This window comes from Chaetodon auriga, chromosome 12 (assembly GCF_051107435.1).
Source record: "Chaetodon auriga isolate fChaAug3 chromosome 12, fChaAug3.hap1, whole genome shotgun sequence".
NCBI classification, from domain to species: domain Eukaryota; kingdom Metazoa; phylum Chordata; class Actinopteri; order Chaetodontiformes; family Chaetodontidae; genus Chaetodon; species Chaetodon auriga.
In genome coordinates, this window is record NC_135085.1 from 24,530,001 (window position 1) to 24,543,486 (window position 13,486).

The window sequence follows — 13,486 nt, forward strand, 5'->3', positions numbered from 1 at the left end:
GACTGTGGCTTGAAATCCGGTGGGGACTCCCTGAGCACCTGTCCAACTTTCTACCCACTGCTACAACATAAATAATCGACAGTAATGGGAAAGACAGGGAGGACATGGGAAGTCTAATTAAATAAAGATCTGGTTTCCTTGCTGAGCCTTCATGTGCTGTTATGGCAGCTGTGATGGCCGAGTGGTTAAGGCGTTGGATTTGAAATCCAATGGGGTTTCCCCGCGCAGGTTCAAACCCTGCTCACAGCGATGAAACTTTAAATGTTTGCTGTCAGAAACTCTGATGCTGTTTGTGATCAGTTGAGACACTCTACAAAGTCTCTACGACGGCTTGAAATCCTCTGCACAGCGGATGAAGTTCAGTGTTTCTGATGGAGTCCGTGCTGTCAGCGGCTCATTGATGCACAAAGAGCCACCAGGTGCTAAAACGACTGTTTCTTGTTTTGTACGTCCACTCGTCAGCTGATTTTACCTGAATTCTTTATTTTTCTTTAAATCAAACGTGAAGTGACAGCATTTACCAGTTTATCCCCTTTTTCTTTAATTTGCCTTCAAATTAAAGTGGCAAACATTACAGTGAGTGAAGAGGTAACGCTGACTGACATTACTTACACACAACAGGCATTAACTCTTTTCTGAACTGCTTGTTTCCAGCACACTGAGCCTTTAACAGTGCTGAAAACACCAGCGTTGTTCATGTTTCCCTCCAGGAGCCTTTAGCACTACTGGAGTGTTTCAACACAGCTGAGGCGGCTGCACCCTCCAGCAAGCAAACTGCCAAATGTGCTCCTAAATATTACCAACAATTCCTAACAAGATCCTAACAATTCCTAGCGAGTCACATGTCTGTGACGCGAGGATTTGATTGGTTACTTGTTCAGATCTGCTAGCAGTTGTTAGGAACTTGTTCGGAACACTTTTTAGATTCAAAGAACACAGAAAAAATGCTTTCTTCATGCAATATAAAAGCAGGTACTCAGCAGTATTATGTCGACAATTTTCTAATTATGCCTGAAAGTTTTGGTGTACGTGTCTCCATATTTGTCCCCATCTTGTCAGACGTGACACCGTTTCCACTTCTGAAATCATCCAGCAAAATGTGTATAACATAACTACATAACTACACAGAAGCATTTTGTGATATATAGGCTAAAATCTCCATGTTCTGTCTGACATTTACGCTGATATGTGCAGAAGTGATGAAGACAGGTATACTGGTCGCATACTGGGCAGATAATCTGTGCCAGTGCGCCCGGCCCAGTGGCTAGAGATGGAGGGCTGTCATGCAGCGCAATGACGCCTGTCCACTGATAACCATCACTCCTCTGGTGTCAGCTAGCTGAACACATTCTCATTCAAGAGGTGTCCAAAAAGTGAGAGACTGCAGGGCTGCCACCCTTTGATTTTTAGAGCTTTAACTGCCAGCCATGTTCCTGTGCAGTGGAGCTGAGACAACACATGACCCAGTTCTGAAAAAGTGATTCAACTGCTTTTCAGCTCACAAAGGATCTGAAATAATGTAATCAACAGTTTCCCAGCTCAACATAAAAAAACAAAACCTTCCCTCGTACGCTCTCTATCTTTCATCTCTGAGAAAATTTGCTCTGATAATGCCACTCATGGAGCTTTGATCACCTCTCTGCAGGTGTGTGGGCGGGTTGAGAAAGCAAATAGCTGACAGCACGTTCAAGTGAGCTGATGAACACGTTCATTTGGACATAATTCTTCACATCCTTTAATGAATATGCACACAAACGCGTGGAATTACACCAACACACACCCACGAGTGCCATATTTAAAGCCCCTACACGTACATTTTTATGGGATTATTACATCCTACCAATGATTCCAATTCCAACTTTTTGTTATATATTCAAGCGACAGTTGGAGCAGTCCACTTGAAATCCGATGGGGTTCCTCCTCATATGTTCAAATCCTGCTCGCAGCGAGGAAACACACTCTTTAATCACTGTTAGATCAATGGAATAAATGATGATAATGTTACAGAATATAGTATCTCATGATAAAGTAGCCAAAAGAGATTAAAAAAAGTCTTTTTTGACAACACTTAAATGAGCTGCACTCATCATCATGTCTATGTTAGTGATGGACAAACAAGTGAGTGATGTGAAGGGGTTGCTGGGGACAAAACAGAATTAGTTTCCAACCCTGTTGAACTTTTTAGCCTCTTTCAGCTCATTGTTTTGGAATAATGGCACATTTATGATGCAGCTGTTTTCAGTAAAAAGCTCTGATGCACCTGCACAGCAGACAAGCTGGTGGAGAAAGTGGAACATCTAGCAGCTAAAGAGCCAGACACCTTTCTCAGGAGTAAGTAGAGACCGATGAGATGTAAAAGGAGAGTGAATATTGGACTTTTTGGACATTCAGCAGGCAGCCAGAGACACGACTCCAAGGGGACGATGACCTGCGTCTGCAGGAGGTGTAAATAGGACTGTTTGCTGACATTTTCAGCCTTTTAAAAAGGCTGTAAGTCAGCATGTTTATGGTTTTCTGTTTAGCATAGACACAATAGACACGACATTGAAGGCATTACACAATGACGCATATTTTACACTTAGAATCTGGACGATGAAATAAGTGCGGCTGGGTGTAGTTAAAGATACAACACATCAAAACTTTCTACAAGACAGAAACACTGCAGCACAGCCTGACGTGAAGTTATTATTTCATTAAGGCAGGGAGACATTTGCATGCTGCTCTTATTTATTCATTGTCTAATTTAATTGTTGCACTTGAGTGTATGTGATTTCACCACAGATCCACGTCAAATATCATTTTCTTTCCTGCGCAGTGAGAACAGACTACAAAGCTTCTCCAAGTCTAAATTTAGTTCAGCGCAGCAACTCATCAAATCACACGGCAGCAACAAAGCCAGCCAAAGCTAAACGTCTGCTTTCAAATCAACAGACTGATCATCATTATTTGGAAATGAGTGATGAAATTATTGCCTGAAACATATGGTAATGTGCAATGAAACTGCAATGGGAGATAATAACAGTGACAGCAATAATCTATGGCAGGCTGTTGACTGCTAACAACGGCCTCGTTTGAACTTTAAATGCCCTCGTCGGCTGCTCTGCTGTCACTTTATCAGTTTGAAAGATTAGGCTTCATTTGTCTCTAATTGTGGACTGACTGTGTTGTTGGTGAGTCATTGTTGTTGTTGTTGTTGTTGTTGTTTTTAATTTTATTTAGGCAATAGGGTTCTGGGTAAAGCTATGAGCGGTTGAATTTTATCTAACCGTCGCCAATGAGATCTAGTTGCCACTCATCACAGATAGCAGAAGAAGAATTCAGATCCTTTATTCGAGTAAAAGCAGCGATGCAAGCATGCAACGAGACTGGGAGTCATTCTTCAATACAAACATGTAATAAGACTGGGAGTCATGCTCTCAGCTGTGTGAGGGGATACATAGTACATCCACATTAAGCTCATTAAATTGTTTAAAACGGTCTCCACGCTGTGTAAATCTTAAAGCGATAGCTTGGTGTTCCAGTGTGTACAGGGTTAACAGAGCTTTTACAAAACTGTGATATCGGCCAGCCCAGTGAGGGCCAGGAACTGTAAAGTTGATCAGATCAGCTTTACTGGCCAAATACATGTGCACATACAAGGAATCTGACAACAAAAAAAGGGACAAAAACGCTGAACAAAGCTAAACAGCTGTTCTATCAGGGGCTCTTGTCGTCTTGCCCCTTGACTGCTGCAACTCGCTCCTGGTGGTGTCCCTGAATGTGCCATCTGACCTCTGCAGCTCATCCAGAAGGCAGCAGGCCGGCTGGTCTTCAACCTACACAAGTTCTCCCACACGACGCTCCTCAACACCCTGCACGATTCAACATGCTGGCACTTTCCTACCGTGCTGCGAATGGCTTAGGCCCATCCTGCATCCAGGACATGGTCTAACCATGCACCCCAGCCTGTCCACTAAGCTCTGCCACTGCCATACAGCTTGATAGTCCGTTACTCCAAGGCCCCCAGCCACCGCTCAACAACATCACATCTGTTAGCTGTCCTGCCTCCACAGTTCAGAACGGGCTCCCCATTGACATCAGGACAGCAGACTGCACATCTTCCATCGCAGACTGAAAACTCTTCTGTTCAGACTGCATGAAACAAACACAAAAAACCCTTTTCCTCCTCCTTGCAGAAGAAATCAAGATACAAAAAAAAGGATTTATTTCATATTTGATCAGATGTTTGATTTCAGAAACAATGAGAATATTGTGAATTTGGCTGTATTAAATAACAGTGTATGTGACCACACAGAGCTAGCGACTTGCATAGAACTAGCATAACCACAATTTTCGATTCATGGTGGTTAAATTGCATTGTGGGTAAAAAAGACTGCTTTGAACCTACAATGAGTCTGACAATGTTAAAGGAGTGCCACACCAAACCGTTTTTTTCAGTTTTTATGGAAATTCATCCAATAGATCAAAAGACTTGTCAATGAAAAGGAAGATTAAACCTCTGGGGAGCATGAATGTCATGGCATTACCATGTCCCTGACAAAAAACAGTGTAAATGCACGTGAACACTAGAGATTTATGTAGATGGTAGAAATGGGAAACATGACTGTGACTGCAGAGTTAGACGTGTTTATCAAAAATACTGTGACAATATAACACCTCCTTCATTAAATTAGGGTCTAAGTACCTTGGATGACAGACTTTGGCTGAAATGAGACCACGTTTGTCTCGCTAAGTCAGATATATGAAGTAATTGAATAAGTTCAATCATGTTGTCCTTCTATGTGGTTTTCCCAAATCCCAGCTCTCAGTGAAGCTTCTCTGGTGGAATCTGATGAGCTCGCTTGTTTTCAAATGCATTGTTCTCATTTTCCGAATCGTTTACCCTCTGAGAGGGACGAGTTAAGTAGATGTGGTCTTATTATATTAAAGCTTGGTTAAGAATCCACCCGCTGACTTTCACAGCATAACGCGTGAACGAAAGACGAAGGAAAAGAAACCATCCTTTTCAATTTTGATGTGTGTTTGATATTTAGCTGGGATAGCTCAGGATGAAACAAAGGTAATGAGCGGATCATTAATTATAATTTACTGCAATTGTCCTAAAAACATCTCAGACTGGCTGAATGGAAATAGATGAAAAAAGGATGTTGATATCCAAATAGATCATCGTGTTGTTGCACACAAGAAGATACTCAACAGGTTAGAGCTTGTAGGTTTGACCCCCAAGACCACCTGGATACATGTGGATGGAAGAGTCTTATTACCACCACTGAAGCGCCCCTGAGCAAGGCCTTTTACCACCTTTACTGCTCCAGGAATGCTGGTGGTGTCTGTAGGTGGGTATACTGTAACTTTCAACAATAATACTGCAGTTTTCACAAAAGCACTGAACTTTTATACAAACTTGACACACTTGTGTGAAAAGGAAGACTTTACTCCACTACAGTCATGTGACATCTTACTTTACAAATTAAGATTTTACACACAAAAAACATGATTTTTTTTTTCAATAGCCTACTGTTGTTAATTAAACTACTCAGTGGTATGTAAAATCATTAAAATTAGCTCTGTTCTTGTTCATGAAGTTTAATAATGAGCCTTGGTGTGTTGGCTTCATATATGTAGTTGTCTATGCCCACTTAGCTGGCTGCTAGTGTGCTAATGATACCGATCTATTTTGCACCCTAATAAACGATGGCAGTAACGAAAAGAGATGTTTGCTCCCCAGGTTTTGTCCTTCAGGTAGCTCTTCTTCCAAGCTTTGTGTTGTTTTTGTAGAGTCCTGATGTTGTATGGATTGCGTTAAGGACTGACATGGTTGCCTGTGGTCTTTGTACACCATACACCTGCATATACACATCTGGCTTTTGTTTTCTTGAAATAACTAGATAAATTAACACATTATCATGGGAAAACGAGCTTTGTTAGTAATAATTAACTCAGGACTTTAAAAAAAAACTATTGCAAAAAAAAGTCATTTCTCGGCTTCCGTACAAGAGGGACAATACAGGGAAGAAAAAGGATTTGAATACAACCCAGAGCAGAAAATCTAACGATTTCACCTTTAATGTAATTTTTTTAGGTATTCGGGTCCAGTGGGGATCAAAACTCAAACCCTGGCAGTGTTCACAGTGGGTCCCTTCACACTGAGCTGCAGAGGAAATGGGACCCCTAACCCTTGCCGAGTTAGCATACACACTTCACCCGCTGAGCATCCCTGCAATTAACTTAAATGGGCACACAAACCATATTGCTAATGTTTTCATGGAGCCAGACCCCAGAGAAGTGTGGAGATTGCAGAATCCATCAGTGAAATTGCACACTGACATGCTCCACTAAGTTTGACTGCACGATGAAGCTCACTTATCCAAAATGCATCCAATATACAAATATGTCCAAACGCATGAAGCGTCATCCAAAAAAAAAAAAAAAAAAGATGGCTCACAGACAGCAGCTGTTCGTTCCATGTCGGAGAATTGTAATCCTCACTGAAAGCTGGACATTCAAATGATTTTGCAGCCAACAAATGACAGTTCATTTGACTGAAAAGCCAGCAGAAAGGGATTTTACAGCCAAATGGCACTTTGTTTTTTTTACTGAAAAGCCTGTAACAACTTCATCCTGTCATCTGCACGCAGAGAAAAATCCTTATTAACGAAATCATTTCATAATGGAGCCATGCTCAGCAGACTTTGTCCAGTAATTGCTAATAGGGAGATTTTAGGCAAGGAGGCTAAAACTATGTTCATCTAACGTCTTGATTTTGATTTTTGTCCAGATTAAAACAGCATTTTTCTCGCGCGTAACAGGGCTTTTCTGTGTTTCGGTGTGTATTCCTGAAACAATGGCGTAAACTTCCCAGTGACGAAGACAAACTCTACTTTGTCTTTGCTCATTTTAAATGTCAATAGAGGCGACTGCACAGAAGAGCTGCTGTCATTAACCTGGATTCATGTTGATTCTGTCCGACGACATCGTGACCATGAAATAATGATTGGGTGAGCCGGCTGTCTGTCTCGCTCCTCACCAGATGCTGGCTGTGATGCAGCTTAGCGACTGAAAGAAGGGCGGCAAAGAACAGATTTACGCTGTTCAGGTGTTTCAGTGAGGACAGAAGACTCTAATTAGACCTCAGAGCAACAGTGAAACCCACACATTGTTGAATTACTGCTGGATGAACGAGTACAACAGTCCCACAACACGCCCCCCCCCCCCCCCCCCCCGGCTGTGCATTGAGGGAGCGTTTGAGAAAAAGATGCCACCTTCTGTTTCTAAAATGACAGCTGGCATTAAAGTACAGCTCAGTGTTGGATGCAGTGGAAGCAGCATTTGCTAAGTGCATTCTGGCCCTGAAACAGTGGGATTTTAGGAGCTCCATTGAGTAATGATATTCAAAGAGGACACACTCTCACTCCAGCACTGATGTACAGAAAAGGCCAATGGGTCATTAATGAAAGTGGAATAGGCTTAGCGCACTTTGAATAACCATTGGACTTAATACAAAAGCCATCATGGAGTAATCTGCAGCATTTACCAGGATTAGCATGTGGAGAACAATGCCAGTTTAATCCTAAAAGGCTGACCTGTTGCCCAGACAGCTGTAATTATGATTACAGCGCTCGCACCATGATAAGACATTTCAGTCATGTACATACATGTACACAATGCAGAGTAAACAGAGAGTGAACGTACCGACAGCTGAGCCTTGTGTTGGTGTGAAATATTAGACAAATACATCTACACCGACACAACTGTGACTGGAGGGTCCTTCAGGACGTTTGAAGATTAAATGGGATTTTAGCGTTTATCTTCAAAGTGCGTGCATGTTAGCTTTCTGCATGGCTTTCTGCTGTCGACATATGAAGACTTTATTTCAATATTGTTCTTCTGCTGCTTCTTGCTGAACTTTCCAGTTTTAGCCATGCAAGCAGAGGAGCTCTCCAGTGATGTTACTCTTGATTAATGCTTAAATATTGTGTATAAATAGCTGCTAAATTGGATGGATTGCCAAGAAATTGGGTACTCACATTTCTGTTGTAATAACTTTTTTTTTATATCAAACTTTCTGGCATTTCCATCAGCCTCAGCTGTATGTTTTGTTTAATTAGCAAATGTTAGCACGCTAAACTAAGACAGCGAGCGTGGTAAACAATATACCTGTTAAACATGCATGTTAGCATGCTGATGTTAGCATTTAGCTTAAAGCACCGTTGCACCTGCATAAAGAGCTGATAGCAAGGACGAGTTTGTCCTTTTTTCAATCCTGTCAAAGTAAAAAGTTAAAGAGTGTTAACACTGAGTGGGAGAAACAGTCTTATTGGCTGACTCAGCCTCAGTGACCGGAGCAGAACATACACCTTTTTACCTCACAGCTGAAGAGCAAACCCGCACGCCAAAGAACATTAAAACTGTGATTAATTAGTTTAGGTCTAACAGTGCAGTCACATCTGCCTCCAAAACACTGTAAAGTGTAATAAAGTCACCATGAACACGTTCAGGATCATGAAATTACTACAAGACGGCTGTAATAGCTCATTTGGGATACACACACCAGGTAAGAACTGTAATTTGACGACTTGTAGCATCAGCCAAATGAATGTTATGTGCACAAAATTTGAGTCACTTCAGACACACAAGTGACCCGAAAAGACGAGGAACCTGTAGAGGATCTTTTTAAGGATGCCTGAAGAGATTTTAAAGAATCGGACGTAATCAAGTCGCTGTAAACAAACCAAACTGACATGAATATCACTACTGTGTCAGTATCACATTGAGAATCTCACAAACTTCACCAAACAGGCGTGCTGCACTAACCTTTGCACCTCCTCCTCCTCTTCCTCTTGCACTTTCCTTTCTTCTCACGGTCTGACCTCTCCATGTTTCTGCTGCAGGTCCCATGCACCGCGGCCATTCAGGAGATATTTCTTCTCAGCGTAATTTTTCCAGCAGTTTGTCCTCTGCTGCTTCTTCTCGTCCCCCCGTCTGAAGCAGAGGGAAGACTCTGAGTGCAGCTCTGCAGCAGAAGACCAGCGCAGCGACTGACTTCTCCCCCCTGCCGCCGGCTTTAGGAGGCAGGCGGCTGTTCAGGCTGTGACATCATGAGGAGAGGAAGAGCTCAGCTGGTTCAGGCTGTGATTCAGCATCTACACCATCCACCACCTACACACTACATCATATCACAAGACATTCATTCAGCCGGTGCTTTCTCCACAGCAACTTACAGGAAGTGTACTCAGGAAGAACGTCATCGAGCACAGTTCTTAACAAAAGTTTGACTGTTATTAGGCAAAAACGTAAAAAAAAAAAGAAAAAGAAAAAAATAGCTTAAGAGAAGAGATTTGGATATCTGGCAGCGCAGAGAAACAACATTTACACCATAATGTTCAGAGATAATATTTACAGACCGCATCACTGGAAAGTTGAATATATAAATAAATAACATTTCGATGTTTTATTAGTCGTTTGTATCATAAGTTAACAGCTGAGGTCTGCAAACACGGTAAATTCACCACAATGAAGTCCAACAAGAAACCTGCCAGATGATTGGACAGACAAGCCAACAGCTTCCCACGATTATCTAAAGCAGGTGGTTCCCAAACCAGCAAATTAAAAGGGAAAGAAACTCGTCAGCTCTTCTCTTCCATAATGAAAGTGAGATTCGAGTTGTATTAAACCAGAATGACGCTTTAAGTCTGTGGCCACCAACGAGGAAACAACGACATGTATCTGTAACCCCACGTCACCCGCACTAACCTCCCCTTTCTCACTCAATGCAGGTTTCAAAGAGTTGGTCTGCAAACTTCACCAAATTAGTCGTGCAAGGACTAAAACACGGTAAATCACTGGTTATGTCCTTTAATGTCTGCACAATGAAATGTTCCTCTTAATACTTCAGTCTGGATTCTTACATTTCACTGATATTCTTTCATTTATTCATTTTTAATGTTTCACTCAGTGGATGCACCACGTGGCGTCGATGAAGAGCTCGTGGACGTTAAGGTGAAGCTGTCAGCAGAACATCAGAAATGAATCAGAATACAACAAAGAGAGAAGATGAAACATCTTTTTATACCTGATACCAGACCTCCTGCTCCAATTTGAACTATTCACTTCACTGTTCTGCATCATGATGCCAACTTTGCATAATCTTCCCACTTTGCCTGCACTTCCAGCAGCACTTTAATCCCTGCCAGTCACCTCTCTGAAACTGATAATCTGACTGTTACATCCAAACTAAGATCCAAATCGTTCCTCTCTTTCGCTCCCCGACAACATTTTCTCGTTGCTATCATCACATTTAATCCCCTCGCCCCTCCTCTCTGGCCTTTGCGGTGTTTCCGTCCTCTCGGTTTGCAGGTTTCCAGGGACTGACTCCCTCTTCGGAGGATTAGCGAGATGCTGTACCGCCTTGTTTATCTCCAGGTGTGCGCTGAAGGCGGCATGTCGAGCCTCTGGGACTCACATTTGTAGCATTACAGCTCACTGACTCCCAAAGCTCCACTGCTGCGTTCTCGTCCGATCATCCACAGCTTCTTATCACGTGTGAGTAAACCTGAGCACAGCAGAGTGAAAGCAGGAGGAAACTGAAGGCAGCTCCGACTCACCTGGCTCTCCTCTATCAGGTGGTACCATTGGTTAATAGCCTCATTTAGCTGCCAAGATGTCAGAAGATGAATTCCTTTGTAGTCTTATCAGTATGTGTGAAGGTGACTTTCTGCTCTAATAAAATGTGTTTCTTTGTTTTCTGTGCAGAATTATGTGAGATCTGCTGTCTTTGAATAATCTTCCCTCCTTCATTTACTTTTCGTACAACTACTGTTTACAGTTCGTAGATGAAGCTATTGCCCCATTCCTGCCCGTCCTCCTAACTCCACATCTCAGCCACAGAATTAATCCATAAATTCACTAAAATGCAGAAAAACTTTCTGTGAAATTAACAGTTTTCTGGGGGAAGATCCCAGATACCCCTGTTAGGTATGCTTAGACAAGCAAATTGCGGCTTTAAAGGAGTAGTTTTTTAGAAATATGTTTATTTGCCTTTCTACAAAGAGGAGAAGAATGATGTGCAGAGATTTCCTGGAGTTTTGTCATCACCATGAGACGACTTTAATGTGAGTCAGGTTTGTCATTTCCACCTGTTTCCAGTCTCCATGCTCAGTTAATTCTATATTTACAGACATCAGAGCTTCTTCATGAGAGCTCTCCTTCAGCTCTCTGCACAATAGATGGCCAAACGCTGAAAAGACAGCATTATTTGATTATTCCAGCATGTTTTTAATTGATATTCCACAACTTCGTCAGATGTTTATGTTGGATCTCTGCTCTCATGAGCTGCTTTACTCCCCAACACTGTGAGAAGCTTTACCCTGAAGATTAGATAAGACCAGAGGCAAACTGACGTGTGTGCGTCCTACATTTTAATATCCTTAAGCATCTATTCATTTTCCAAAACTTTTTTATTTGTCTCAAATATACTGACCTTGGAGTTTCAAGGCTCCTTGAATCTCTATGAAATAAAGAAAGGACACAAACCCCTGAAAACAGTAACATGTACGACTGGATTTAATGCCAAATAGATGAAGATGAGCTAGAAATAACATCAGGGAGTGTGCACATGTGCTCCAGAGAAGAACCTGCAGGGAAATGTGCAGCTTCCTGATGTGTGCACGCATGTGATAGAAGCAAAATATTATGATAAAAATAATAACATGTCCATCACCTCCTCCTGCTGTTTCCAGACACCCAGACTGTTCAGGTGAGATAAAGTGGATGCGAGATGTTAGCGTCATGCAGACACAGAGAGGCTATTACTGCGTGAGATGGAAAACAGATAGATCGTACTGTATTTCAGCCTGTGGCTAAGATCCCACAGGGCTGCGAGAATGAAGTGCTCTTCAAAATGAGCTCAACATCCCAGCAAATAGGACACAGCAGCTTCCTCGTGCACTCCTGAGGCCAGACATTATACTGTACATCAGATGCAGCTCGCTGTTCGTCCCTCCAGCTCCTCCAGCCACGTTTGGCTGCATGTGCAGGATGAATGAACGAGCTGTCGACTCATCTGGACGCTTGTGTCGTATCACAGAACGAACATATTTTAATTTTTCTCTCCAGCTTTCTCCTCTTCTTCTTTCTTTGCCTGGTTTTATTGTGTGTGTGTTTTTTTCATCCTCACCAGGCGTACAGTCATTTGTTAGGTCGTGTGTTTATCTGTTAGCGGCTAATCTCACATGTGACTGATCAGCCGAACAGTTTTTGTGCACATTTATGACTTCATGATCAAGGACCGAGGTCATCAACAGCTGCTTCAGTTTGGACAACATAGCAAAAGGCATTACCAGCGATCAGCTAAAAACAAGGCATATTTTGTGTGTTGCAGGTCACATTTTAGTCACGTGATGCTGGACGGATCGTGTTTGGTACTGACACGATGAGGACAGAGGTGAAGGTGGGCTGCATCGTGCTGGAGAAAGACCGCCGGCTGTCCGATCTGTGCGCTGAGAAGAATCCACTTTTTTTTTACACAACCCTGACTCGGTAAACAGGAAACAAACAAAGTGGCTCAGACGGAGCCATACAGCACTGTTACAGCCAATCAGCAACAGGTGCCGCTCATGCTCACGCACAGGACGAGGGGAAGGGAAGCGGGCGGTAAATCTAGCAAGCTGCAGAGACAGAAAAATGTTGACCTGTCCAGCAGCCACCATCCACCGGCCCGCCCCCCCCAGCCTGGTGGAGTGTGTTCACATGAAGAAGAAAGCACTCGAAGCAAAACCTCTGAATATAATCCATAAAGTTAGCAATATGTAACGCATAAATGTCATATATGAACATAATTTTGAGACGAGGTGAGGTGAACATAGATCATTAGCATGTTAGCATTTAGCCCACAGCCTCTCAGAGCCACCAGCACGGCTGCAGAGTCTCAGTTTAACCCGTTTGTTAGTGCTCACATAGAAACAGGAGCAACAGATTGTAGCTTCTCTCCACCTTCACCCACCTTGCCATTGTGTGTGTGTGTGTGTGTGTGTGTGTGTGGGCATGTGTGTGAGGGGTGCGTTAGTTTCATTGTTTGCGAGAGCGACACCGTGAAGTCAGCCACCCTGGTCACGCCTGAGCGAAGTGTCGGGGAGTTTCATTACGCTGTGAAATAACGATCACACCATGATTAAGTTGATTAGATTTCATGAATATTTGAAAGACGAACCAAATTACTGATTAAATATTTACTGGTGGTTTCCTTCCTGACAGACTGGAGATCATATCACATCCCCCAAATGACTGACTGTACTTTACTGGAGAGTCTTTATGTCTTAGCACTACACTCCAATATCACATAACTGTAATTATACGTTAATCAGGTTTATTATTGCCACTTTTAATGACGTTTATTTTCAGCTAAGTAGCTGTTAGCATGGGCTGCCGTATCTATTGCTTTATAATTGTAGTAATGATAGTAAAAATGTGCCTGAGGTGGAAACACAAG

The 13,486-nt window shown here is 42.5% G+C and overlaps 1 protein-coding gene and 1 non-coding gene across 2 annotated transcripts in view; one reads left to right on the forward strand and one right to left on the reverse strand.

Moving 5' to 3' along the window:
* LOC143329277 (double-stranded RNA-specific editase B2-like) overlaps positions 1-9,022 on the reverse strand; it is a 23,937-nt gene extending 14,915 nt beyond the window's left edge. The window contains exon 1 of the mRNA XM_076745103.1: positions 8,815-9,022. Within this exon, the coding sequence (XP_076601218.1) occupies positions 8,815-8,911 (97 nt within the window). The 5' untranslated portion in view covers positions 8,912-9,022. The remainder of the gene's footprint in view (positions 1-8,814) is intronic.
* Positions 168-249, forward strand: trnas-uga (transfer RNA serine (anticodon UGA)). The gene has a single exon. It is a non-coding gene; the product is annotated as a tRNA-Ser (tRNA).
* Positions 9,023-13,486: the final 4,464 nt, after the last annotated feature.